Source organism: Orbicella franksi, chromosome 4 (assembly GCF_964199315.1).
Source record: "Orbicella franksi chromosome 4, jaOrbFran1.1, whole genome shotgun sequence".
Taxonomy (NCBI): Eukaryota; Metazoa; Cnidaria; class Anthozoa; order Scleractinia; family Merulinidae; genus Orbicella; species Orbicella franksi.
The window spans coordinates 20,337,265-20,363,382 of NC_138148.1; the positions used below are offsets into that span (position 1 = coordinate 20,337,265).

Sequence of the window (26,118 nt, forward strand, 5' to 3'; positions counted from 1 at the left end):
TCCCGTCCAATGCAGTGCAATCCCAATCCACCGTAGGAAAAAAGATGGCGATTGGTACATTTACCCATAATACTTAGCGCACGGAAACTTAAACAACGCTCATAAAAACGTAAAGGAACGTTCTAAAACCTTCAAACCCAGCGTACACAACATCGATAACACATGGACATATACTGCAAAATATAGCTTTTGTGTACTTTACGGACTGTATTAGGCTCGTATGGTATTGTGGTAAAATGTACAGCTGCCGTCTTTTTTCCTAGGGAGGATTGTTTCAACCAATTTTCATTTCCCTTGGACATTTGGAAAATAGGGGTTTTGCCTTCATTCAATGTGAAATATTCCCAGGATTGCCCACTTCGGAAGTCAGGGGAGTTTATTCCCTGCAATGATTTCCCAAGACGGGATAATAATGCATGTCAGCTGTAATACCAATGAAGGTTTGTGTTGTCCAATATGTCGGCCAATTTAGAGGATTAGGAGAATAAAATGAGAAATCACATAGAGGTCAAGTGATGAGAATTGATTTCTTTGCTTTATTTTCCAATGCCTGAGAGCCAAGTTGGAATTATTTTGATCGGTCGTTGTAAAATGCAGACTACGCAAAGCACACTACAGACTGCAGACCAGGGGTAAGATGTGGACTGCAGACTGTAGTCTTTTTAACTGAATCGTGTTACCATTTCCATAATTGAGAGCTAACCGTAAACAGGCTAATCACAACGTTATTCAGGCTAACCTGAGTGATATTCAGGCTAACCGGAGTGCAAACTTTCACTACGTCATGATTAGCCTGGATAACCCTGTTTACGGTTAACACTCAATAATGGAAGTAACACAATATATACTCAAAAAGTCTGTAGTCTGCAGTCTGCAGTCTGCATTTTACCCTCAGACTGAATTTTACTCCCGATCTGCAGTCTGCGTTTTACACTGACCATTATTTTGATATATCAAAATTAGCTTACTTGGGACTGGTCTTGATCTCCAGCCTCATGACGTGCGCGTGCTTCCTTGTTTGTTGATATGCAGATTAGGATGCACTCCCAGAGGAATGGAAATCAAGTTTAATTAAGGACATGAAAGATGGTCTCTTGACTGGGTCCACTGTTAGTGAAAAATGTAACCAACTTATCAAGGCGCCAGCTTAGCGTGATGTGCATCATCATAATATCAACATTTAGGTAATAATAAGTATTAATTTATTTAAAGACAAAAACGTTGGAAGTGTTTGCACAATCTTCTGAGCCAAAAATATGCGCACAGATTGATTAACAATCGTGTCTATTAAAATATTAGATTATGAGTTCGAGATTTCTATCGTGTGATAGTCAACTCAGGCTGCGCCCTTATCGACTATTATGCATAGAAGTTGAGAGCGAATAATCTAATTGTTTTAGTATAAATCTACTAGTCATTCAAAACTTTGTCTAAATCCTCTTCACAAACACTTCGAGAACACCAAGAAGCGGTCTTCATTTTGTTAACAAGGGCACACTACCACGCTACTCACTATCTATCACAGAATAGATAGTGGGTAGCGTAGCCAATCAGAGAACTGCATTCATGATAGAACGCTGGTAGATTTATACTAAAACTTGATAGAAACACAGACCTAGCACGATCTGTTGACGTAACGATGGCGCAAGCAAAGAGAATTTACATTTTTATGATCAAAGTAAAAAAGTTGTTTTCTTTTTTTCGTCGAGGTATTCTCTAGAAGAAATAGAAAAAGTGCTCTCCATGTTTATCGAGCTACAGAAACACTTGTGGAAGTTTAGGAGAACTCAAAAAAGCTGTGGAAACACTTGCCTATTGGCTCGTGTTCCCAAAGCATTTCTCATTCTCCCAAGCGTCCACTCGTATATCTATAACTTGGTAATAACCATGGTACATGTTTACTATTTCTTATATGATAATGAGCAAAAGGTTATGAGTATTCAGAAAAAGATCACCAAAGAGAAATGGTCTCAAAATGTAGACGAAATCTCCCAACTAGTATTATAAGAGATATACAAGGAGCAGTAGGAAGAATCTGTACATGTATGTACGTAACATAATAACTAGGAGTTGTCAGATTGGTAACAGTGTGCTCATTTCATCAAGACAAAAAAAAAACAAACAAAATATTACCTTTGTGATTGGAATTGTTTACAAATACCATTCACAGGTAAATTATTTACTTGTGAATAAATTCCATAGTCTTTACTGATTTGATTAAATTTTCAAAAAAAAAACAGTGTAACTTGATAGATGTTAAGCACCATATAGTATAGAGTGAACACTGGATTAACATACACAATCCAATATGAGATGCGAAAAAGTGGCTGTTTATTCCCTACTGTAATTTTAACTGTGTATAGGCATTTTAGCTTTATGTATTTCCCTTGTTCTTGGGATGCAAGTTTACTTTGCTAGTACCCTGGGCTTCGTTAGATTAGTCTCCTTTTCGGCAATTTTTTTGTGGAAGCATTGTGTGACATGAGACATCCCAAGAAACTACTGCAGAGGCGACAAAGATAACATTTAAAAAATAATAATTGCTAAGGTTAACTTTGGCTCCTCTACTCCCTGTGGTTAAAAGAAACTTTTACCCTAATTAATACTTGATATACATTTTCTCTCAATACAAAAACAGGCCCCGCCACATTTTTATACACCCTTTTTGTATTGTTAGATCTTTTTTTCTTTTTGGGAATGATAAAAATAACAATTCTTGCTTAACAAAAATTACCACAGCATCAGAAAAAAAAAATAGAAAAAGAAAAACAAATCCTGTCATGAGGTTTCTCATCTTGCAGTTACGCCAGTTACACCATTACCTGTTACGTTGTCACGCGTTTCACTAACAACCAATTTAATGTTGTTGTTTAACATGGTTCAATGCTCATAGAAACTGGTAAATCTCACGTTGTAATCTTCTGACCATTTCATGCGGCAACATTCTTCTGACAAGTTCTATAACTTGCTTCCATGAGAGCATTGACAAATGAACACTGCGCCATTTATTACAGACACTTCCAACTAAAATTATGTGGTGGACTTGAAACTCTTTCGATTTTTCTTAAGTTTGTTTTTTAACATTTGTTGATGCATCACTTGAAGATTAATCTCAAATAAAATACGTTTTTGCATCAGTTGATATCACTTGCAAGCAATGCTGGCACAAGAAACTACAGACTGGTTTCATGCCGCTGATTTGCCATCTGAGATGTGGAAGGAAGACTGGTACCCTTATTTCCACTTACCGGTATAATTTGAATTTCCCGCATCTTACACCATAATTGGTTTAATTTCCCACAGAACTCTTCACTGTTACAGTGATATTGGCTTGCCTGAATTCTTTCAAGATCTTCTATAAATCGTTCACAAATTCCTTTAACTACAGCCTCAGTGGGCCTAACCTTTGTTATTTCTTCCTGTACCTCGCACAGCCTTGTCACGTTAACTCTAATTTGTTCTTGTTGTTGACTTCCATTTAGTAACAGGTGGATGTAAACACGTACCTCGTGCAACACTTTCTCAACAACACGTTTATCTGTGTCAAGATGGGTGATCTCTTCAATCAAGTTTAGACGTGGTACAGGCTGTTTCTTTCGTAATTCTCTGGCAAAATCTGCTAGATACCTTGGATCTTCCAGGTCCTTGTGAAGGTCCTGCAAGGATATTAAACCACTTCTTTGTGGGTTGTTTTCTTTTATGTACAGTGAAAAATTACTGCTCTTGCTATAATCACGTCTGTTCTCGAGTTCCATTGTTGTTCTTCCGCTGTGGTGGAACCCAGCCAAATCGAACGACCCAGGTAAAACATACAGCTGCCCTGGTAAGCTGCCTTCCGAGGTGCCAAATATTAGGCAGCTTTTCGCATATGGAACAGTTGCTTCAAGGTTGTCGTCCAGCTCCCTTATTCTCCTTTCAGTTTCGTGCTGCGGTCTATCATTCGAAAAATGTTCAAGACATTTCAAAATGATTTTGCGCTGCTTTCCTTTAAAGAAATGCACTGCCATCTTGCCTAGGTCACTGATCACATCTGTCAGCTCTTCTTTGATATTTTTTGGAACTTTTCCCAAGAGAAGCAACGAAGAGCAAACATTGAACAACGGAAATATGGACTGTAGGTCTTCGCGAAGACATTCCAACTGGGTGGTCTTGGAGCGCTCGTAGTTACCTTCTGCAAGCATGTACCTTAACACATCCAGGCCAGTAGTTGCTGAGTTCATCTGAATCTTGTCGAAAGTGTCCTTCACCTTTGAAATCCTCCGAGGGATATCTTTATCTTTCAGTTTGCTGTACTCGCCGTAAATTCTTTCCGCAAATTGGCGCCATTCCCTCCTTTGCTGGTCCCTTTTGTCTCTGTGCCTCAAATAGATGGTTCCAAATATGAAAAAGGCCATTGCAAAGGCCAAATTGAAACAATAGTAGCCCATGGTTATTTCTTCCGTATAATCTTTGGCGAACGCCATAACAACATACCAAGTTACTGAACGATTGTGAAACAAAACAGGCACGTTATTTCGGTTTCCGCCGCTTGTTAGAGGGTATGAATGGGGGTGCCGAAATCTGAGTTTTCAGTTACATTTTCGGTGATTTATCAGTAAGTTTGATACGTTAGAAAAAATGTTTCATTTCTCAGCGGAACCGGGTATTTTAATAGTTGTGGAGTTGTGAGTTGCCAGTTGCAAACGATCCTAAGTTTTACGATAGTGACGGACGATGAGGGACTGACGCACAAGGACGCAAAAGCTAGGAGTTTACTTCGAATAACTTTATGCCTTCAAATAATCTTACAGCCGTCGATCATAGCTTGTAATTTTGACATCGAAGTGGTATTATTTCGTTTCATATTAGAAAAATGGAAACCCGAACATGTTAAAACTAAGACGCAATTGGACAACTTGCTCGGGCAAATTTGATTTCAAAGTTTCAAGGTGCCTTGATCAAACTGACAATCAGCTCTGGCTGGAGCACTACGCTGCAACATCGCAGAGTTAAAACCTGGCCCTGGTTGTTCGAAAGGTAGATAACGTCATCCACCGGATAAATCACTATCCAGTGGATAGCGTGGTTTGTTTTGTTAAAACTTATCCAGTGGATAGCGATTTATCCGGTAGATAGCGTTATCCAGCCTTTCAACAACTGGGGGCTGGTGTATAAGGTCACTGCTTGCAACGTTGTAACATATGTCGGAGATATTCCGATGCAATTTGTTGTAAACTCAACAAATCACTATTTCTTGAACGGACACAACATTTCCCGGGAAAATTAACAAATTTATTACAATAGAACTATGAACATTCAATCAATTCATATCACTTCACGTCAAAATTCTCGTTACACGTGGAACTGTAACCCACATTATTACGTTGTAGTGATGTACAGCTTCCTTCCTTTGTATCCACCAAATAGCCGACTACGAATGCCAACATTGAGAGTTATCGAGGTTTTTTCCACAGCAAAACTGAGTGCCGAATTTCCATCTTCCATCTGAGGCTGTTTAGTTCTTGTCTTTTGTTCGCCTAAGTTGTCCATCGTGAAGCGTACAATGAACAAGTCGTTTATTCTTCATCATCACAATGTTAATTACCGGCTCCAAAGCAACTCAGCACAGCGTAGGTGAGCAGAACAATTGATAAATTAGTCTACTGAGAGAGGGTCCCAGAGTCCTGCAGGATTTGAAATGCATTTGATCAAAGAATGTTGTTTTACAAACAATGAACGAGTCTAGATAGCAAATGAAACCTAACGCAGCAGACCAATATCTCATGTACAAACATCATCGGTGTGCTATTATAACTCGGGATTCGCTCAGGTGTGATCAGAACGCTTGCGATTTTCTTGTAATCCTGAGCTTACCAGTTTGCATGCAAGGGATCTAATCATTACAGCGGCAAGCTCATATTACAGTGATTGCCTTTTTTATCGTTATACGTTCATCAATTGCTAAGGAATCCAGTAGGATTTTGAAATAAATCCTAGGATTTCTTGCTTCCTCGATTCTCCAATTTCTACCAAACAATTCAAGTCGCTGCCATAAAAAAGTGAATGCCAAGTACCTTTGGTTCTTGCCACATTTCAGAGCAGACAGGAGTAATTCCCTGTCTTTCACACTCTCCTGCGCCTTATACGCATCTATCAACCTAGCCATGAAAGTATAACAAAACATGTGTCAGAGACATGATATATCCTTAATTCTCATTAGCTACATATCTGCGAATTTCATTCCAGAGAGGCCATTTCAACAATGCCAGAAAAACCTCCACATTCAATTACGTTTCTCCAGTTCAAGTTAGGGTGGCATCTTAAAGCTGTAGGATATTCACAAAAATCTCCACTCAAAATATAGAAGGAGTTTTCTGGACAGAATTCCTCACTCAAAAAGCAGGTACAGTAACAACCCGCGTGTAAGAACCTACTCTTTTTTAAGTCTGGCAAAATGGGTTCGTATATTTTGGAGAACTTATTGGCAATTTAGGCTAAGAAGGTTCTTAATTAGGTTCTTAATTTCTACGAAGGAGATATAGTTGTTGATTACCAGAAAAATAAATAAACACAACTGATTACATCTAAGAACCTGCTTGGTCTTGAGCTATCTTGCTTGGTTAAACAGGTTCTTATCTTTTTGGGTTTTAAAACGGCAAATTCCTGCCAGCAGGTTCTTAAACCACAAGGTTCTTACACGTGGGTTTTCACTGTAACTTTACACAGCAAGATCAACACAAAATTTAATGTTTGTCGAAAAAGGAATTCTTCCTGCACCTTTTAGGAGTGGAATATTTCTCCAAGATAGCAACAGCTTTGTCAGGAGATACACCATTGAGCTGCATAAGTTGTTTGGCAAATATCTCACTCACTGTCATCACCTGCACACAATCAAATAGCAAGAAAAGGAAAAACATTATTGCCCTTTAAAGGCCCTGTAAATAAATCGCCGGATAAATTTGAAAACGCAGCTTTAATCCGTCACGAAAACGGAGCTTTTCGAAAACGCTCTTCAAACCGAAGGAATTTAAATACGTCGGCTTTGCGTTTTGGTGAAGAGGGAAAACATTTTGAAAACGGAGGTTTTCGAAAACGATAAAGTCACGATAATCATGTGATTTTCCTGACCCAGTTTTCCTCAAACACAAATCCAAAATGACCGGTGATTGTTGCGTTTTCAAATTTCTCCGGCAGTGTGGACTGTGGACGGAAAACATTTGATACGCTTTCAGAGTGAAAACGCCGTTTTCAAATTTCTCCGGCGTAGTGTGCACGTGGCGTTAGAAAGATCATAGGCTAGGAAAAAGGACCATGTATTGGACCCAGATTCCCTCCGAAAAGCGCCAAGATCTGGGGTCTAGATTAATCCGACACACAAATTCCGATGTCTATTATGGCTAAAGTGTGTATCAATAAGGAATAAGTATCGACTGGGACAAGATACACCTGGCCAAGGATAATTTTCATTGTTTACCTTTTGTTATCAGTTTTAGTTGCAACACATAAGATTCTTTTTATAATGGCGGACGAAGCGGGGGGGAGGGGTGGGTAAGAAGGTTTAACAAAGGATTCCTCTTTGTTCCTCATTTTGTAAAGACAACCGGCAAGCAAACTGACTGTTAGGTGACAATATCTCGAAAGTCCTGTCTAGACTGCAGTTACATATAGGCCAAGATAAACTATTCACTAAATCTTTTAGTTGGCCTTACCTTGTTTTTGACTGTCGCGTCGTTAAAGTCTGCAAAATTCATAAGATACACTTTGTCGTTTCCACTGCTATCAATGGATGGCGCTTGCTCCAAATCTCCTTGATGACAGCTAAATAGAGTCTTATTCTATGAAGAAATGGGCCAGTAAGGAAAATATAAATCATGGAAATAACGAACATTTCCACACCTGACAAAATTCAAACCACGTTATCTTCACTTACCTGCCCATCAGAAACCGTCTTTGCAAAAGCTATCTGCGCAAAGACTCGGATAACGGTTGCTACGTAGACTGCCTGTTTCTGGGGATTTCGTAGTCATATAATTATCATAACTGACAAGTTCTATCTGGTGATCCCGGGAGGTGTGTTTGAGATTTGGGTACACAGTAAAGGGCTTGACTGAAGACTTACCGAGTAAAGTCTCTGCAGGTATCGAGTCATGACTGTTAAGTAAGCAACGCTCTCTTTCAGGTCACATGTCCGCTTCACAAAAAAGCCGTCCACTACCTAAAGGTGATCAAAGACAACATGTTACATGAAACAAGATTTGGTATGGTTGCATAGACGAAGAAGGCGGATGGGACGCTAGTGATAAATAATAATGGTAAGGAACGACAGCGCGATGACTTGGTCAGAAACCAAGCATGGTGAACATGAAGTCAACTGCTGACCAACCTGAGTGTTAACAATAGCTTGCAGTAATGTGTTCTCTGGAAGACTCATGTGCTGAATTGAGCCAAAATCCTCCACCAGGTAGATTGGATGTCTGAGGCCACAATGGCGCAGCCGAAACTATGGCAAACAAACAATGAAAGCATAAACGATTTGAAAAGGGAAAGAATCACAGCAAATATGTCCAAGGCTAATTTTACGTTGGAACAACAACAGCAGATGACAGTTGATCTTTCATTCTCGCAAAAATTGCAATTTCACAACTTCATGAAATGAAGCAATAAAACAGTCGAAACTTCACAATACCTTTTGTTCACGGAAACGACCATCAATGATACTGCCACAGAGATCGTCCATCCTCTTGCGTTCAATAATATAATCCAGAACTACTTCACGAGCCACAGGTACCGACAAACAACCTAAATATGTACAAAGAAAGAAGATTCTTAAACGCAAAGACAACTACAGTACAGTGATTCAAAATGCAACAATGCGTCACTGAGTGGCCACTTCTAAGAAAATTGCATGGTACCTGGTGTTGGAACAGTTCTTTCACGTGCCACCCACAAAAAGTCCCCCAGCTGAAGTTTGCGTACATCAAATTGCACTCCTACGAAAAAAAATCAAAAGTGCCAAATCAAATCTGCCTTGTTCTCACAGGAGCAGTTGGCAGTTGAATCTAAAATAATAAAAGTAATAAGAAAACTGTTGCTATCAATTCGTCCCTATACTTAACATGCAGAAAATAATTTGTAGAATGGATGATTGGCTCCGAGGTAAACCTTCGACAAACTGCTTTATAATGGTAATGGGACTGACTGGGGTCCAATTCTGTCTGTAATCATGCGAGTGATTCACAAAAGCGAACCACCGCGAAGCGGGTGTCCGATTTGTTGATCACGACGTCCTGCTACCAATTAATTAACCAACCTGTAAAACAATTTGAGGACCATATTCATCGGTCGTCTTGATAAAAATTAAAAATGTTAACAGCTGAGTGTGTTTTGACCAATCTGCACAGGAAAAGGAATCTATTCAAGTATATCTGTCCAAGAAAGAGCGTGCGTAAAATGACGCGTACTGTCCAGTTACAAGCAACACACACCGTCCAATTACACTGTCGAGTTACAAGCATGACACGTACACTGTTCTACTTGGGCTAAAATCGGGCCTATTGATAGCCAATCAGATTCGCGAATTTTGTTCCAGCTTTGATTAAATCGGCAATTCAATGTCAACATTTGACAATAAGTTATGGTGATTAATCACACACCATTATTCTTCAGTTCTGGTATAAGAGCATCTTTTCTTGACTTGGCCTGCCCTGTTGTTGTCTCGTTTACATCAACACACAAAACAATATCGAACGTTCCTGAGAGAAGACAGAACATACTTAAGTCTTTTGTCAAATTTCTTCCTTATTATGTATTAGTAGCGACACCCTAGCTTTCAGTCATTTCATTGTATAGAATTCATTATGAACAATTCTACAGATGGGTTTATCTTAAATTTGACAATTTCTGGAATAGATACTTTTTTGCTTTTGTTAAGAAGTACTTTCAGGATTCCCTTTAAGTCATCTGTCAAACATGACATAACAATTTACAATCAATGCAATCAGGTCATTAAAAGTGATAGCAAAACCGGCTGGAGTTTAGAAATTGTTAGTGGGCAGGTATCCGTATCAGAGGTATCTGTACCCAGAGGTCTGACTGCATTTTTCAATTTTGATGGTTTCCACAGGTGTTTTAGTGTTTTTGTGCTAAGATTGTAGAAACATTTGACGTCCTCGAGAGCAGGTGTTCAAAAAGGGATGGTTTCATACAAAGCATCAAAGGTGGGTCCAAAAAAAAGCACCAAAAGTCTATTGTAAAGCTGCAGGAAAAAATTGAAAAATCGTACGATTTTTATTGGTTAAAAACCTTGCAGTGGACCTTCCAGTGTCAATCAGTCAATTATACCCATTATCGTCTCCTAATATAGACAAACCTGGTCTAAGGACAAAATCAGGAGTGAAGCTCAAATCATCTTCTAGAATTCTAAAAAACAAAACAGACCACTTAATATTGATTTATATCAAAGTTTGGGACAGCGCGAATTATGAGCTCGAGATTTCTATCGCGCGATAGAAATTGAGAACGAATAATCTAATTGTTTTAGTATAAATATACTAGTCGTTCAAAACTTTATCTAAATCCTCTTACAGACACTTCGAAAACGCAAAGAAGCAACCGCCAGTTTGCTAACAACCGCACAATGCTACGCTACTCACTATCAATAACAGAATAGATGGTGAGTAGCGTAGCCAATCACAGAACGCCATTCGTGATAGAATGCTGGCAGATTTCAACTAAAATTTGATAGAAACAGGGTACATGTTTTCTATTTCTTAATAAAAACTTGCGATGAGGCAATAAAATGCAATTTCCTAGCAAACTTTGCAACAATTGCACGGCAAAGGCAAGTAATTGATTCCACTTTCAAAATAGGTTCTCCCAAGTCCACACCTTGCAGGTTTAAATTCCTCTTCTCTTTCTGTTATCCTTGTAAATTTGTCATGGTTACTTGAGACTTTTTCGATACAACGTTTAAAATCCCTGGATACATCTGCAGCAGATAAATAATTACTATCCAAGTTCCTATCAGATGTTAAATCAATTGAGGCATGTGATGGAGATTTAACTGAGCCACTGGGGATGGGTGCAGCAGTGCCTGTTGAGCCTGGTGACAAACTGTCTCCTGTTACAGTCTCCAGCTTCTCAGCTAATTTACGGCCCTCATCTGTTATGGAATATCTACAAACAGCAAAGAGGAAATCTTCAATTGACCTCATTCTATGCCTTCACAGCTTCAGAGACATAGCCAGCACGTAAAGAAAGGCGTGTTCAGCAGTCCTTAGAAGTAACTACAATGGAGTTTTTTAGTTGGCTGAAGATGCAAGACCAATAAAAAGTCCTTCAGACTGGCATTACATTAATAATTCCAAAACCAGAAACATCTATTTTCTATGTATCCTGTTATCTCTCTTTAATGCACAGAAGCTGAATATGTTGAAGTCTCTTTCTGCAGCCCAACCTTGTCTTTTTGTCGGTTAGATTTACTTTTTCAGTCCCTCACTTCAAAATACTCATTCTCCTCACTTTTAAAAAGTTGGTTTTGAGAATTGAGAGATACATCAAGATGATATCTGAACGTGTAGTTGATAATTTGCTCATAACCTGACCAGTTGTTATAAAATGCAATGATAACAGTAGCTTTCCATCATTACTAAGGTATTAGAAACATTAAGATACAAAATATTCTGAAATTATATGTATAGTTCCGTTTAACAAAAACTCTTTTTCTCATCAGTTATAAAGTAGTTTAAGTCCAAGCACCTACATACGTTGACAGACCATAAGAGTAAATATCAAACGGTCTAGTATTAACAAAACACGTCAGTGAAAATGCCCTAGCTACTAAGATTTACCTGGCTGGATTGTTTGTCTTGATAATAAAGCCTTTCCTGGTCAGAGTTGACATAGACGACCAAGCTGTGTAATGACTTCCTGGGTCAGGCTTCAAATTAAAATAAGACAGTTAACATGAAAGTCTCTATACATAATTCCAAGCAAGATACAGTTTTCTCCACACTTGCCAGAGAACTGAGAGAAGTATATATCGAGTTAAACGTACTGAACATTGATCAAGGTACTGTTATAATATATTATGTCATTTTGTGTGATATACAAATTAATATTACTTTGTTATTTTATGGCAAATTGGTCCATGATGAAAAGGACAATTTTAAGTGGTTCCCTGAGCGGTCCGAGTTTTGCAATACGTACCCGCCAGTAAAGATGGTCCACTCAGAAATAGTTTCGGCGAGTTACTTTCCCAAAACATTGCACAAAAGAAAACAGTTTCTCCTTAAGTAGAAATGTATTTTTCCTTTATGCCTGGAGGATGATTTCAGTTAAACTTTCTCGAAAGCGGCCTGAAAAATGCAAATATATGCTTAACTTTGGCGCGCGCACACCGAGAATTGATGCCGTAATTTATGAGCAGAACAATTATTGTAAAAGAGCAATTATAATAAATTCTTTGTTAAACTAGCTTGTTCGGCCTCGTTCATTTTTTGGAAGTTTATAAACCTCGCCTGCAGATCGGTCCATTAATCTGCACAAAAATTAGCTCGACGGATATTAACTCACGCTAGTTCAATAACATATATGAGTAAAGGAAATCTCAAAGATAGCAGTTCTCTGAGGACAACAACAAACAAGTATGTTAAGTCATTATTGTTACGTATTGTTTCTAGATAGTGGCGTCCCATTAGTGATTGTTACGGCTTGTTAGAAACTTAGAGATGCAAAGTAAATTTCTAATAATATTGTGGCCTGTTATATTGGAAATATAGGTTCCACGGTTCTTCGGTTCCGTGGTCTGCAGTTCTCCAGATTAGCCCTACTCATCCGGAATCAGCTTGTAGCTATCTAGACCTATCTACTTCTACATTGAATAACATTCAAAATAATTCCAGTCATACGCGAGGTGTATACATTTCCTTACAAACAATTTTGCCTCAAACATCGCTTGTGAGATACATTTTTATTCGAATTTCGAAATCAAACCCCGTAGATTTCAAAGTATCCGTTCTGCGTATGGATCTTCTGGATCCATATTCGCCTGTTTTACTTATTTCATTTTTGTCCTTTGACACCAGTTGGCCAAGGTCTACCCCATAGCCTAAGTCATGGCCTACCCCGTGTTTTACCCCCTATCCAGCAAATGGGCAGCAATCTCTGTAGACGACAAGAAAACTACGAGAGCCTTTGAAAGGACCAATGAGATTTAACTCCCTTCAACTTCCTATATTTTTATTCTGCTGTCTTGTGTGACTCACACAAGAAGCCTCTTGCGTGACTCACCACTCCCCGCCAAGCACAGAAATAAATCTTCCCCGCGACTGTCAACGCAACACAAAAGCTTGATCTGTGGTACATTCGCCCGCATTGAGTGTTACAGATACAAGTAAGTTCTCTTGACGGGTTCAAACACTTTTGTTCCATGGATATGTTTCACAATGTCATAGCCAGATGAAATAGAAGTCATTGTGGCTTGTTTCAAAATTAGAATCATGAAAGGAGAAATAATTGTACAAATTTTTTTCCAAGGAGACATTGGTAAGTGAAAGCATTATCTCACACTCTGAAAGAGACAAGGCATCACCAATGCAAGCTATGAAAATATTGATTGCCTTTGTGTTTCAACTTAGTAACCTTTCATCTCCTTGCACTCATTATACAAGTCACAAGTGATCTGTTTTCAGTCCCCTCCTCTCTCCAAAAAAACACAGTATACAGGGCTTTCAAACCGTTTGTCAAAAAACTATGGTCCATCCACATTTCAAAAAGCATTGATTTTGGAAACTCTGAATGGAAAACATATTGATTCCATCAAATTGAAATCTTTTAAAAACCACCCCTAAAGAGAGGTTGTAATATGAAGCTTTATTGTTTTAGTGTGGACAGGTAAATAGAGAACTTTAATTTTAACATTATTTTTTCTTTTGCTTTTTAATGTCTGTGCTATATAAAAAAAGTGTGGATCAGAACTGTCTTTTACAAATTGGTATTGAGGAATTTTCTCAGATGAAATTGGAAAGATGGAGACATCAAAGTGAACATTGCAATCACTGGCAACTCAAGAGATGGAAAATCCAGTTTGATCAATGTGATACAACTTAGAGTAAGTACATTCTTAATGTGACTGGTTAAGCTTAAACTTCAAAACAAACAGCACAATAAAGTAAAACTGACAAAAGTTCAATTGATGATGCTGTGGATCCGTGGATCCGTGAAAGCTTGGATTTTTAAAAGATTTTTTAAAAAGATTTTCACATCAATTTTACAGTAGTTTAAGGCCTCAATTGAACTTTTGTCAGTTTTATTTAAAATACTACTGAAGGACAACATCCAACGATTATATTCACAATAAAGTACAAGTACATTCATGGGATGTTGAGGGTGATGACTAGCCACTTATTTTTTGATTGAATGTCTGCTGGGATATTTCAGAAGAGCAACACACACCTAACCCCAAGACAGTCCCCTGAACAAGCTCTGTAGATATCTCTGTTTTGCAACAGAACAACAACAATAAAAATATTTTACAAAGTTATATATTAATAGAGTTAGGGGTCTGGCTTCTTGAAATAACAAGAGAGTTAAAAAAGGGCAGGCAGCCAGGTCTACAGATGCGTTAATACAAGTTTAAGTAGGTAGCCACATACACACACATACAACACAACACACACTAAATAAGTTGTGTACTAGAACATTTGGTATTCCTATAGAATAGAAGGAATGTAGTGTAAATAGACGCTACAAAAGAAAGAAATAATACAAAACAAAACAGCCTTAAAGATCTATAATGCAGGTACTCCTCCTTTTGAACTAATGATCTTTTATATCCTTTTCTTGAACATAGATAAGTTATCAAGCAGATGTTCAGCCAGTCTTTTCCCCACACACCCCCAGACTACATGTATTTCAGATGCCAATTTTTGAGCACTCCATTCTGTTAAGAATGCATGTCATTTCTGGTCTCTTCTGCCAGTGCATACTTCCATGAGAATAAAACAACTTGTTTGATTCTGCTCTCTTTACACTGTATTTCAATTTGATAAAAGCTACAAATAACCTTAGAATCAGTCATTACCATTGTGAATGATACATCACAAAGTGGCTGTGCTTCCTTTTGCAGCTCAGCTCTTGTCATGTATCCTCGATAGTTGATCCTCTACAAAGAAAAAACATTGAATCAGGAGCAAACTTAGAATGTGCACACTGTTGGCAGATACCCAGTGAACAGACTATGTTCCTTACAATGTTCACGAAGGTACGATTTACTGTTTTAATTGTTTATTTTTGAATGACTTGTATGTGACATAACCCATGCAAACACTGATGAACATCCCAAATGTCTTTGAGTGAAGTTGGAATCCCACCAGACCTACAAGATAGATAAATCTGACTCAGTCAAGTAGTATGGGAGGTGTGGTGGTCTCGTGGTTAGTGCGGTCATCTCCGCATCAAGCGGTCTGGGTTCAAGCCCTGGTCAGGGACATTATGTTCTGTTCTTGGCCACGACACTTATCTCTCACAGTACCTCTCTCCGGCCAGGTGTGAAAATGGGTACCGGCAAATTCAATGTTGAGGGGTAGCCCTGCGATGGACTAGCATCCCATTCAGGCGAGAGTACAAAAACTCCTAGTCGCTTCATGCTACAGAAACTGGGATAAGCTCTGGCCTGATGAGCCACTTGGCTTGTTTGCAGACTTGACCTACCTACCAATCAAGTGGTAAATACATCCAATCCCCAGTGCAACAAACTGCAGAAAGTTACATTTAATTATTTCATGTACTAATAAAAAGGGCAGTTCTGCTACCCTAGAAATTCCACTGATTCTAACCTGACTTTGCTGGTACAGTGTCAACATCAGTGCATATGGCCCTGATCTGTAAGCTGGGACATATTCATGGGCAACTTTTTTCCTGGGTTGCTTTCTCTGAAATAGACCACCATTGAAAGAAATTCAATTACCGGTAACTAACAATTAAATTACAATAAATTCTTTCATTGAGTTTTAAATGATCAGCAATGTAATGAGCATCTGAATAAGATATACAAATTTGGTAGTCAAACAGCTATTTCAAGATAAACATGTACTATTAACTTAAAGGGGGTCCTTCTTACTGTAACTACAGATTTATAGCAGTTGCTAAGGGATTGCTGAGTGCAATACTTAGAGGAAATTAAGCTATTTTGGAGTGTTTTGCAGTGCTAAGTGGTGAATTCTGTATGAGGGGACATTTGCTCTGAAAAAAAGAGTGCATAAATAGTGCAAGTCTCAAACTGCACATTGGAAGTTTAAATCTCTTAAACTTGGAAGAAAAGAGGGAGAGTTCCAATTTTTTGTTATGAATCAGAAATGACTTGGCCTTCTTTATAATCATACAAGTCAAATGGAATTACTGTTTACACTTAAAAGAAGAAAGCTACTATAGAAAGTCTGTTAATACGGGTGTTTTTTTTTTTTTGCAGAAACAAAAAGATATTTTTATTAGTTACAACAACATAAAATTACTATGAACATACTTAAAATAAAATTACAAGTCAAGCACTATCTTACTTACATAGTCACCATATAACATAAGATATGTATAGAATGCATTAAAGTCAGAGGCATCTCATGCAAAAATCTTTCTCTTCAGATGACTTTCAATGATCAGCTTTTGTTCTACCTTTATAACAAACTCGTCTATGTTACAACGCTTGGAGTACATTTTCTGATAGTATAAGTAATATTACTTATAATAATAATAAAAATAATATGGGGGTTTATTACCTCATAACTTTTACAAAAATGCGAGATTCATAAAACACATATGTATCATTAAGCACATGGACTTTCTTAATCTATTGGTACTGATTTAAATTTTCGGATTAGATGCCCTTTAAGTTTTAGGGTTTTTTCTATTCTGGTCACATGACTGGTCAAATATGGCTGTGATTTGAAACAAAACTGTGCAAAAAGCTTATCCTTAGGAGGTCTGGTTTAATTCAAAACATGAAAGTTACAAACCTTCCTTAGCAACAAATTCATGTCATTGAGCAATTGGTAGTTAAGGAGAAGCCCCTTAATCACATAAAATAACACGTAAAAAGGTTTGCAAATCACTTCCTGCTCCATTATATGTCAGAGTGCTCTGTGGTGTGCTTTATCTCTGTACTACTTAAACTGAGAGGGAATTCATCTCCAAAGCAGCAAGAAACCAGCTATTGCTCTTGACAGCTCTACAGTGGAAAGGGCATGTACCAGGCCAACACCTAAGTGTCATTTGTCTTACTAGTAACCAGTAATGTACCACTACATTTGAACTACATTCAATTGCCTCCCGAGGGCAGTGTTTTAGGCAAGGCAAACCTTGTTAGGCCTGTAGGATTGGAGCAGTTGCATACACAGTGCTCTGTTCTAGGTTATGCTGGTTTTCATTCAGCAGATTATAGGCAATTAGCATAAGTGACATACGCAGACAGTCTTTAGTTAGGAAATTTGCCTGACAAAAGGCACTACATGTACAGTAATCACCAAGATCTTACCATTGCATCTGCTTAGGCTTATACATGTACCCTAGCGAAAACCAGCCTTAATGGAGCACTTTAATTCCTGTTATCACATTTCCATATTTTTGTTACAGTTTCAGTTCAATGTTTTAAAAGTTAATAACATCTCTATCTAAAAAAATGCCCCCAAATTGCATTGAAGCATCTATTTAACAGATGCCCGTGACAATTAGGTCATTTACAGTATGACCAATATTGGAAGGTGTGTGTTATATTTCATGGGGAGTTAAGCAACAATTTTGACGTAAAACCACCACTAGAGAATAAGAACCAGTTACTTGTCCATAGAAGCTGATTTTCTAAATGTCAAACACGATTCTTTTAATTAGTGGTTTATTAGCGGAGCTCCTGCGTGCCAAAGGTGCACAAGCAGAGCCCCATACCTTAGAAAATTTGGTAATCCATCGATCTAAAAAATTTTGGTTGTCACGTGACTGTCTGTACGTCCGTACATCTGTACACCAATACCTTGAAAACTAAGAGAGTAACACCATTACCATAGCTACACCAGCATCCTATGATTTTGGGTATTCACACCATTGTTAATTGACAGCTGTCACAACAAGTTATCTCCTGACCAGTATCACATTACCATATCGCGGGCTCGGGTTTAGAGCTCATCGAGGTTGGATGTTTTTTTTTTTTAAGTCGACCGCTGACCAGTTACTGGTTTTCCGATTGGATCGAGGGCTCAAGTGAGGTTATTTCTCTGGGGGAGAAGAAGAGAGTACTCGCAAGGGCAAAATTTCAACGCAAATTAACCCCTGGCACGTTGTTGACTTTTCTTCTGACATATTCCTTGCACAATCATCCCTGATATCTTGCGTACATAATTTCTACAACCTTGGTGAGACTTATTGGGTATAGTTTGTTAAAAATTTAGCTGGAAAAAATAGCAAAACCACACACTGAACAATAATTATTACACGCCCACAATTGATCATTTTTTGATTTTCTGATCCAAGAAAAAAATCATTCTCGTTTTCCTTTGTGGTCAGTTATTGCAATCAGGAGTTCCGCTTTTAGGCTTGGCTAAATCTATGTATTATGTTTTTTCTACATTACACATACCTTTGGAGGTGCCTGTTCAATGTTTTCATTGTCCAGTGGTGGAGGTGGCACACTTAGTGAGTCCATGATGGGATTCATATCTCTAGAATACTCCTCTACATGTATTTGATCACACTTGACATCCTCTGAAAGTCATAAATTTATTTCACCTTAATATAAATAATAGAAAGCTACAAGTAATTGTTATCACACATAAAATCTATTAAAAAAAAGAACTTAATTTAAGTTCTCTTCAGTGATAGCTTATACCTTTTTTTTGACAGGTGTCTATTAACCATAACATAGATGTCCAATATCAAAGATGTACGCTGTAAACCAAGGCTGCATGTCTTGGTCAACACATTAGCTGGAGTATGGCTGCCATGTTGCACGACTTCGTCTTCGTCATTGTGACGCGTACACGCCCACAAGCAATACCGCTAATCATGATAACCACGAGAAAATGTATTCATGGGTTTCCTTTTCTTTCACGAATGAGTGTGATGCTCTGCTTGGCAGCCCTTTGGGCCACTGGAGCTCTATTACTAATCCTTCTTCCATAAAAAAAAAAAATTATTTCAAGAACACTATCATACCTATCACCTGAACACTGCAGAGTGTAAGTACAGTGTACCAGGAACTTTGAATTCTTTGTTGACTTACTGAGATACATGTACTGGGACTGTGTGTATAGCAATCGTATTAACATCAACACTACCAACAATCATCCCTGATGATGCTGTAGATTGGCGAAAGCTTGGATTTTTTAAACGATTTTCAAATCATTGTACAGTAGTGTAAGGCCTCAATTGAACTTTTGCCACTTTCACTACTAACAATGTTCAAGCATCAGGTGTTCAAAAACCTGACAGGAGATCTTAGACATTACCTTGCATTTCAACAAGGATAAAATATCATTGATCAATTAATATTTCTGTCATATTTCTACCAATCTCAATAACAAAATCTTGCTTCATACCTTGTTGGTTTCTGGCATCATGCTTTGCCATGGCTTCATCTAGCCTTCGAGCAATCATTCCACCTACGATAACAATATTGAATACCAAAAAAAATTACTTACAGCCAAATGAACATAAGATTATTTAAGTTCTCCTAGCCTGGTTGAAATCCTACCTCTGTTTATATTACGTACATGGGCCTCTTATAAATACACAATGCAGGATCCTAAAAACATGGGGCCTTACTAGAGTCTTACATGAATGTAAGTAATACAAGAAAGAACATATATAAGATTCTGTAAAATGCCAAAGGATCCTTTTGGAAATGCTATATCCTACAGGAACCTGCAAATTCTTCAAGATCCTGCAAACATTCTTCAGGTTGGTGTAAAACATTAATTCACAAGGATCTTTGCAGGGACTTGACGTGGACCTCAAAGATCTTTGCAAGATTCTACAAGTTCTTTGAGGATCTGAAAAGATCATAATGCAGCATTTTGTTAAGGGCCAGGTACCTCACAAAAATCTGGTGGTTAGGTTAAGAATCAAGAATCAAATTTAATGTACCACTGCAATGAATGTTTTGTAGTGTGTGTAGTTCTAAAATGGGAGCTGAATGAAGAACGGGTGTTTGCAGGCAGCAAAGGCAACATGGCTAGTAAGTTCTAGATGGCACTGGCATCTTTGGGTTACATGTTAGACATTGTAGTTCTAAATACTTGCCAATGTTATCAAGAATCATTGCCTCTTCTCCACTGCTCAAAGGTAATGGGTACTTCTTCACGGCTGCAGCAGCCTGGGGAAGCAAAGTCATATTTTAATGGTCACAACCAAACACTACACCATGAATAATCCACACTTAACAAGTAGTGAAAGTTAAACTTTTACACACTCACACTTTCTCACATTTATATAGAGTAGCTACATGTACATGTACATACACTGTACTTAGCTTTTTATCAACTTGAAGTCGATTAAGGTTAACTACCCACATATAGCTAGTAAGCAAAGCTGACACTTCAAGCATTTCAGCCTTTCATCAGAGCAAAGCACCTATATAACCCTCTAGTTCAGGTGCATCTCAAGCAGAAGTCAATCCACTTTATTATCATAATCTCAAAATTGTCTCCCTCAGTTTGCCAACTGTTTTGACAATTTATCTGGTCATAGCACAAACATAGCAAGCTTAAACTGAAATCCATTTCCCACTAATAAATTTTTTTCCTGCATACCTACTTGTGTATATTTAGTTGTGTGTATCTATCTCACTACTTTCAAGAAAATAGTTCCTATATTCATTAATCCATCTACTTGTTTTATCTGATCTACTTCTGACAATGTTTCTTAATTTACCACTACTTGTTTAGTCATAATTATTAATTATTTAAACTGCCTTTGTTGCCACACGTTTTAAAGTATTATTTACCTACATGTACATGTAGGGAGGTGCGGTGGCCTCATGGTTAGTGCGCTCGTCTCTGGATCGAGCGGTCCGGGTTCGAGCCCTGGCCGGGGACATTGTGTTGTGTTCTTGGGCAAGACACTTTACTCTCACAGTGCCTCTCTCCACCCAGGTGTATAAATGGGTACCGGCGAACTTAATGCTGGGGGTAACCCTGCGATGGACTAGCATCCCATCCAGGGGGGAGTAGAAATACTCCTAGTCGCTTCATGCTACAGAAACCGGGATAAGCTCCGGCCTGATGGGCCACTTGGCTTGTACGCAGACTTTACCTACCTTACCTTACATGTACATGTAGCCATGAAGACAGGACCCTGCATGCTACAAGCTTTCACTCAAAATTGTTCATCATCGTATTCAACAACTCATTTAACTTTAAAAAATATGTGGGTACCCTATTCAACACTTGATTAGTTTTGGTTGAGTACAAAACACATTCAAGCTATTTAGAATGTAATTAAAAATTGCTATTCCAGTCTGAGGAGGGCTGTCAAGGATACTAATGGCACTGTTGTCGCAATTTTGGTTTTCAAAATATACCCAGAGAATTTTATGTTACCATTTGCAGTGACTTAGTTAAAGTATTTAAAGATATTTAATTGATATATTTTTCCTCTATGTATATAACTTAAGCAAATAAATCATATTAATGATAAGCAACCTAATATCTATCAAATGAGACCAGATCCACATGTTATTTTTCGTCTCCCCACCTTTAGAATTACCCTAGTGATTCAAGGGCTATTCGGATATCAATGTTTCTGTCGTTAGGACTTGATTTGTTCCAAATTAACATCTTCATTTCTTCATCACACTAAAAAAATTCCTTGAAACAGAGGATATTAAGACAAGACAAGAGCTGGATAACAAAACAAGAGCAGGTCCAAACTGACCAAAAGGGTGAATCACTAAAGGTTTTAGCACTGCAAGCCATCTGCTTTGTCAGATAACTTTTACGAGTATGCTCCAAGCAATCTTCTGACCTCAGTGGACAATGAAAAAGAAACACCTCTTACTAACCCAGTGCAAGGGCTGTACTGTAAGTTACAGACCAAGTTTTTTCCCATTGATTCACGGTCCAAGCGCGCAAAGTGCTGGCCATAAATCGAAGGGGAAAAAACGAGGATCCCTAACTTAAAGTACGGGCCAAGAAGACGAGGTTAGTAAGATATTTATATCTCTATTGTGGGCCTGGCGGGTTCGGGAACGATTTCTATTCACCAGGAACTGCTTCGAACTTCTGAAGCATGTCAAAAGCAAAAAGAGGTAATTTGAAATTGTTTTTGAGTCGTTAGCACACTTTAATACACAATTTAGAGTGAAAGAAAGTTTTAAACTTTTACTTGCTATAAAAGTTAAGAACACTTGGCAATAAACCACTGAACAGTTTGGCAACAAAAACAACTTTAAATTTTAGCCAGCCGTACAGGAGAGTAGAGCCCATTAAATTAACCAATCACAGTGTGAGTACTAACTGAGAGATAATAATAAAAACCCATCCTGCATATAAAAATATGCATGAATAGATAACATGGCCAGGAACACAGGTCATTCGGTGAGAAAACTGAGTAAAGCAGGAAACAGCTGCCATTTGAATCCGTAGTTGCCCACTGTAGGCTTGCTGTGTTTGCAAATCATTTTTCCCCACAGCGGTCATCAATCAATCAGCAGTTTATGGCTAATTGAGAGCTTATAAATATTTTTCTCAGGAGGGAGAGGTGAACTCATCAGCTCAACTTTCCCCATGCTATTGGCCATTGAGACATCATGACAAGTGAAGTATGCAAATCCACAAGTTCAACCTTCCTGCCTTTTTTTTTGAATAATAGTCATTATTCATCAGTTGCAGCTTGGCAAAGTGGTAAGGTTTCAGCCAGGTAATCTGAAGTTGGCGAGTTCAAAGGTAAGCAGTTTGAACCCTGATGTGGGACCTTTTTCTTTCTTCCAAGCTACCAACAGATGGTTTGCGTTTATATACGTATTGCAACATTTAAATGCTCAAGCCATAAAAGTAATAATAATTATAATTATAAGAAAATGAGATGGTATGGAAATTTGAAATAACTCACAGAAGAAAAACACTTCCGAAGCGTGAAACCCTTGCACATGACTTTTGGCAAGGTTTCAATTAAGAACCGCTGTCAAAGCAGTTAATGGTTACAAATTATGCACCCACTGTTGTTGTATACCAAATAGTCTTTAATTTGGGATCAAGAGAATTGAGGAGAATGGTTGTTGTTGTTGTTGTTGTTGTTGTTATCACTTGTTGGACTCCAAACATGAAAAATCAGTTCATCCCTTTGACAGCCATTTTGTTCACAATGGTCAAGCAAAGACAAATGTCACCCCTCTAGCAAAATACATACCCTGGTCAGTGGAATTACCACCAAAAAAAGTTTATGACCCAAGTAAACTATTTCATCCCCAACTGCTCTAACTCCTTCTAGCTATATATGCTATCACCAGTTATATAATAATTACATGAATACGCATGCTCTGCTTGGTCGATCAGCTATGGTTTATTGTGCCAGTAAACTCATGGAAATTCTGCGTGTCTTCTAAATTATTATATAAATGCAAAGCAATAGACCACATGTTTTTATGGTTTAGAGGCATGAAAAACCACTTGCTATTTTGGAAGGACACTCGAAGAATTCATTAATCACTCGCCTGCAGCTCGTGATTTACGAATTCTTCTCATGTTCTCCCAACATCCCGCATGGTTTATCAGCCTATAAACCATAAAAACTTGTGGTCTATTGCTTAATTATTTTCAGTTATTTTTAGTTATCTTTATTGATATATATGAAGCACTCAAATGGTGATGAGTGAAATTAGAAATAATTTCACTTGCATTTTGTCAAAATTTTAATAATTTCTCGAGCCTTTAGGCAAGGGACTATACTTGCAAAATTACTTCTTACTTTCTTAAGTATTTTTCTTTTTTTTTTTTGTGAAAATACATTCTTTATTGATACACATAAACCTATATACAGTACAATGCAATAAACTACAATTTTAACAGTTGCAAAATTAATACATTTATAAGCTATAGTAAATAAAAATAAAGAGAGATTTAATAATAATCATGATGACTTAACCAGAGTAGACCAAATCTGGAGCATCATTGCATGTAAATTTTAATCTAAATTTTCTAGCCTGTACTTAGAGGAGATTTTGCTGACAAAATCTGTGTTGAGAAGAGAATTATTGTGTAACTTATTTGTATAGATAAAATAGCGAGCAAAAAGCATGGTATAGTTAAATTTTTTCAGTGGTTCTTTATTGGCAGGATTGGAAAAAATCCCAAATAAAAATTCTTGATTTGACGGTTTGAACGAAGAGTTATTACAGTTGTTGAACCATTGCACTACTTTTGACAAGAAATCTTTAGTAAAAAGACAGTCTGAAAAGGTATGATCTATCAAATCTTGTTCTCCACAATATAGGCATTCACTGTCGTTTTTGATGCCAAATCTATAGAGCTCTTTTTTAGTTACACTTGATTACCTTTCCAAATCATAGGTGACAAATTACTGTAAAACTGCTACAATTGTGGTTTGTTGGTTGCATTTTCAATAGGCTGATTAACTAGCTGAACATTCTCTCTAGGTGTTTGTTTACAGACCAACATTCTCTAGTTAAATGTGACTTCTGTTTTTCACTAGGGCATTTAACCTAGAATTTAACCCGCTGACCAGGCGATTCAAATTACAAAAGCACGCAACGTTCAAAAACGGCTGAAAGAGGAAGCGCATTTAATGACTTCTCTTGCATTGATTTTCACTATATTTACGGAAAGGAGAAGGCATTTCTTTCAGGGGATGTGGTCAATGTCCCTAGAAATGTGGAAGACGTGACAAAATGTTGTAATGCAGGAACTCGTTCCGCACAGTGACACTGTGACACACTTGGTATGACATACTAGGTCCTGGCCAAGGAACTGGAGAATCTAACGGGGTGGTAGGAATGGCAAATAAAAATAAATGAGGACTGTGAACTCGTCCGTAGTTTTAAAAGTTCTATATTAAACGGTGATACAAGCATCTGGTAAATAATATTACCAGCATATTTGGCAGGTATCTGTCACTATGCACATTGTGATTGGCTGTGACTTTACCAGGACAAGTTATACCATCTCGCAAGGTAGTACTATAACTTGGCGTGAATTTCCAGTCATACGGGCTAGATAATCACTCGTTTTTTCTGGTGAAAGCAGCATTTATTTTTAACCCACTTAACACAAGATGCACTATTTTCACTGCATTTCCGGACTTTTCCAAATTTATCGCGCCAACATTGTCCTTGCAAAAACACAACCTTTGACTTGTTTATTGCATCGAGAAATTTTGTGCCAAATATTGTCCTAGCAATTTGCATGTGAAATTAAAAATTAACGCTGAATTTTTTTTTAGTTAATTATTTGTCACCCATGATATTACCTGGCAAACTTGTACTGCCTAAATCAGTCCTAAATCAGCCCTAACTGGCTAACAAAGCATTCAGTCAAGCTTTACTTTTATGTACATCCATCAGTAAAATCTTCTGTGCCTTCTGTCAACTCTTTCCAAGTTGATAGGGGAAAAATTTACTGTTCAGTATTTCTTAAATTACAAACAAGGCTAAACATTTTCTAACAAATCTACATAAAAACATAAGCTTAACTCACCTTCTTTTCAGTCAAATGAATCTTTGTAATTATTTACCAAAATATAACATAATAAGAATTATAATAAAAAATAGTGCGACTCGTTGTTCTCGCTTCATCTCAATTCTCCCTTTTGTATTGAGGCAAATTACGTTCACGCTCTCGTGTACGTGGTGTGTTTGTGGTTTACGCCTCTCACCTTGGCGTAGGTGTACTGCAGCTTGGAGTTTTTCTGCTTCGCCTCATCTCGCCACTCCTCCAACCACTTCAAGAAAAGTGGGTTGGGGCATTCCCGCTGCTTTTTGCGATGCATGTGGAGAGGACAGCAGTTAAAGATTATCAGTCGACGAAGGAATTCATCAGAAGAAGAGAGAGGTTTATCAGATCAATTTGCCCGCCATCTTTGATCTTGCCATGATAAAACCGCTGACGTCAGGCTCAACAACGTAAGCTCAGATCAGGCCTTGCT

At 37.8% G+C, this 26,118-nt stretch overlaps 2 protein-coding genes across 3 annotated transcripts; both read right to left on the reverse strand.

Annotated features, from left to right (window-relative positions):
* Window positions 1-47: 47 nt before the first annotated feature.
* On the reverse strand, window positions 48-4,543 carry LOC145483661 (uncharacterized). Its single transcript, XM_081462201.1, has 2 exons — window positions 3,249-4,543; window positions 48-1,107 (listed from the first exon to the last, which is right to left on the reverse strand). The coding sequence occupies exons 1-2, from the start codon at window positions 4,461-4,463 to the stop codon at window positions 1,072-1,074; spliced, it is 1,251 nt and encodes a 416-aa protein (XP_081318327.1). The 5' UTR covers window positions 4,464-4,543; the 3' UTR covers window positions 48-1,071.
* Window positions 4,544-5,256: 713 nt separating this feature from the next.
* Window positions 5,257-26,078, reverse strand: LOC145483659 (structure-specific endonuclease subunit MUS81-like). Of its 2 annotated transcripts, none has more exons than XM_081462199.1 (18): window positions 25,849-26,078; window positions 20,263-20,335; window positions 19,560-19,622; window positions 18,602-18,726; window positions 15,816-15,911; window positions 15,062-15,142; window positions 11,829-11,917; window positions 10,867-11,154; window positions 10,349-10,398; window positions 9,633-9,731; window positions 8,892-8,969; window positions 8,666-8,778; window positions 8,363-8,479; window positions 8,099-8,194; window positions 7,689-7,814; window positions 6,757-6,860; window positions 6,054-6,137; window positions 5,257-5,663 (listed from the first exon to the last, which is right to left on the reverse strand). In XM_081462199.1, exons 1-18 carry the CDS (start codon window positions 25,960-25,962, stop codon window positions 5,600-5,602), a joined length of 1,860 nt encoding a protein of 619 aa, XP_081318325.1. In that variant the 5' UTR covers window positions 25,963-26,078; the 3' UTR covers window positions 5,257-5,599. The 2 variants fall into 2 exon arrangements, with proteins under 2 accessions (XP_081318325.1, XP_081318324.1); XM_081462198.1 differs by having other exon boundaries at window positions 15,044-15,142.
* Between the last annotated feature and the right edge of the window lie 40 nt (window positions 26,079-26,118).